The 3,234-nt window shown below is 42.3% G+C and overlaps 1 protein-coding gene across 1 annotated transcript; it reads right to left on the reverse strand.

Moving 5' to 3' along the window:
- Window positions 1-274: 274 nt before the first annotated feature.
- LOC111974895 (pro-neuregulin-2, membrane-bound isoform-like) lies at window positions 275-2,202 on the reverse strand. Its single transcript, XM_024002968.2, has 3 exons — window positions 1,507-2,202; window positions 1,191-1,342; window positions 275-1,069 (listed from the first exon to the last, which is right to left on the reverse strand). The coding sequence occupies exons 1-3, from the start codon at window positions 1,514-1,516 to the stop codon at window positions 851-853; spliced, it is 381 nt and encodes a 126-aa protein (XP_023858736.1). The 5' UTR covers window positions 1,517-2,202; the 3' UTR covers window positions 275-850.
- Window positions 2,203-3,234: the final 1,032 nt, after the last annotated feature.

Raw genomic sequence — 3,234 nt, forward strand, 5'->3', positions numbered from 1 at the left:
TTACCTGTAGCGTCCAAACGGTTTAGCCTACAAAGTATTCTGGTCTACAAATTACCACTCTATGAAAATATGAGACTATCACGAACACGATGGGGTTCTCTGTTTTGTTCTACGACCCCCACAAGCGTCTTGGGACTCGTCTGAAGTCGGTACCGCCGATCTGCCAACTTCGGTCTGTAGCGTCCGAACAATTTGGGCTACACACTATGACCCCTCTGAGACTCACAAACATGTACATGTTGGTTGTTTTGCCACAGGCCTCACAAGACTCATCTGAAGGTCCCCCGGTACCAGTTGAAAAAGTGTATGGAAGTATAAATGGAGACTGTTCAGTGCCAAAAATATGGGGTTAAATATACAAGAAAAAAACGAAAACAAGTGTTTCCTGATCTGTCTTATATCTCTAAGATATAGGACAGTCTCTTCAGAACAAACTTCCTTTTGATTTGATTTTGGGACTATCTGTTGTTCCGTGCTTGTGTATGGGCTAATAGCAGTAAGGCCAAAAACAATTGTTTATCAAATATTTTTTAAATATATTTTTTTTAAACTTCAGAATTCAGAATCAAATAGTTAAATGGTCCTAGGTATGACCTTCTTAAAACATTTCCATATAGTTTAGTAGACTAGATATTAAAACATGTTTTCACTTTGTCACTGGGGTATTGAGTGTAGATGGGTGAGAACAAAATCTATTTAATCTTTTTTTTTTAATTCAGGCTGTAACACAATAAAATGTGGAATGAGTCAAGGGGTATGAATACTTTCTGAAGGCGGGGTGGATTGATACAGGAGCTGGTTAAAACAGAAAAAGACTGGCACCAACTCTAGTTCCGTCATCCATGCTGTTCTAAGAAGACAGGGCAGAGAGAGGGGGTAAGCAGGGAGTAGGGAAGAGGCTGTGCATTGTCTCACCTTGTACAGTGAGTGTAGCTGCCTTGCTCTCCAGGCTGCTGTTCACTAAGGCGTTGTGTGTGACACAGACGTATTCCCCGTCGTCCTCTACTAAGACATTAGAGAGGTGCAGAGTGCCTGAGGTCTTCCTCTGGTTACCCCCTCCATATTGGCCCTGGAGTAACACAGTGTGCATTTAGACATACACACAGCCACACACAATCAAATCTCCACATATACAAAGACACAAAAAAGACATGCAATCAAATCCATGCACAGACGAATGCATTCAATACCTGAATCTGAGTGCCTTTGGTGAAGAGTGTGTTGTCTTTGAGCCAGGTGATGTGTGCAGGGGGTGAGCTGTTCCCTGAGACACACTGGAGGAACACTGCCTGACCCTCACTGACCGTCTGAGACTGAGGACTAAATAGCACTGCCTCCAGCTCTACACACACAGTATCAAACAAAGGATCAAATGTATCTATGCTTTTCTCATTTCTGAAACAGACATCACATACAAGCCAAATATGTTCTGTGTACTAAAGCTAATGTAAATGTATTGTATTACTTCAGCAGAGGCATGCACAAGAGGTGAGAAGGCCAACCAACCAGCTTCCATCACTTGGACAACAGTCCTGATGTGTTTGGCTCCAATGCCTGCACTACAGACATATCTCCCCAGGTCCCCCTCTCTCAGCTGGGGGAAGAACAGAGATCCGTTGGCCACTTGGTGGATCCCTTTGAAAGGACCAGGACTCAGTGCTGCTGCCTCTCCGCTGGCCCTTTCCCATCGAACAGACAGTGCCCCCTGGCGGCTGGAGTCAGACACTGCACAGTGTAGTGTGAGGGGAGCACCCAGCACACCAACACTATCCTCTGGATGGGTGGAGAACACTGACCACAGACAGAAGTGTGAGACACAAACCAGAGAGAGAGAGAGAGAGAGCGAACAGGCAGCAAATTTACATACTAATTCTGAGGCTTCACTATTCAGAGTTGATCCTATACAATGGGTGGGTCTAATCCTGGATGCTGATTGGTAAAACCGCGTTCCAGGCAGTGTCTATTCCACAAGATACCAACCGGCTAAAGCTAGGATCTTATACTGTAGGTTAAGTAACATATGAGACCCAGTCAGTCTCTGCTTGTCAGTAACTTGTCATGTGAAAGGATACAGAGCTGATTAATGCACCAGTTAGTCACCCAAATGGCTAGTTACTGTATGTAATATGAATACTTTACTTCAAAACATTAGCTGCAATCATTGACAGTGAAGTAGCCAGTAAAAGTGAGTATTGTTTTGAGTTATTACTCTACAGAATTAAACAACAGAAGATGATTCACATTCATATATGAATTTACAAAAGATCTAATGATTGAATGTTCCCAAACAGCCAATTTATCTGACAACCTTGATAATCAAATAACAGTGTTTGTGAAGCTGTGTGTTGCTAGGAGACAGATGAAGCTGAAGCAGGGTTTTTTTTTCAGGCCTTTTGTCACATGTATACATGAGGTCTGGAAATTAGCATGGGGACTATTTAGAAAACTAGTCTCGATCATTGCAGAAATCATGTCAGTATCAGTATTTCATTGATACATAAATAACTTGTAGTATTAGCGTTGCTGGTCATAAAGTGTGGACCTATATCTCTCATGAAAATGTATAGTCTGTCCTGTAAATGTGATTAATGATATGACCAAATAAAACTCACCAGTATTATGCAATCATTGTGCAGCAACCAGTATTTACTGTGTGCAATAATTTTGCATCAGCATTTGCATTACCACATTTGGCTCCACTCTTTGACATCAAACTGCAATAACAGCAACAAAGTTCGAAAGCATACATACCGTGCACTCTGTATTCAGTTTGCCTCTCACTCACCAAGGTCAGACAGGGCTGGTTGACTGTGAAGAGAGCAGGAGAAAATGAGCAGCCACAGGTGAGAGGCCACAGCAGGGGGACCACAGACAGACATAGACTCCAGCATCCTACTGCAGGGCTCCACCTGACGCTGAAGTCCAGAGAGGCTTGTCCATGGGAACAGCAGTGTGTGTGTCCTGAAAAACAGTGTGACAATCACATATCCTTTTCATTTTATGCGGTGAATCAGAGATTATATGAGTAGATTTGAAAAAGGTAACTTGATTGTTTGACCAGTTTAAATCAGGGGCCTAGCAGGGATTATTTCACATTTTCCCTATGTTGTTTGCAATTATTTGTCTGATTGTGGATTTATTATAGTGTGTAACTAATAACATTCATTGTATTATTTTGCATCCAAAGAGGTTGCCAATCTCCAATCTGCATGCACACAAAAATGTGTGCATGCA

This window comes from Salvelinus sp. IW2-2015, linkage group LG15, assembly GCF_002910315.2.
Source record: "Salvelinus sp. IW2-2015 linkage group LG15, ASM291031v2, whole genome shotgun sequence".
NCBI lineage: Eukaryota > Metazoa > Chordata > Actinopteri > Salmoniformes > Salmonidae > Salvelinus > Salvelinus sp. IW2-2015.

Coding starts and splice junctions, on each gene's coding strand:
- LOC111974895 (XM_024002968.2), bottom strand. Junction 1,070..1,190: donor CCAAAGGCACTCAGATTCAG/GTATTGAATGCA, acceptor GTGTTACTCCAG/GGCCAATATGGAGGGGGTAA.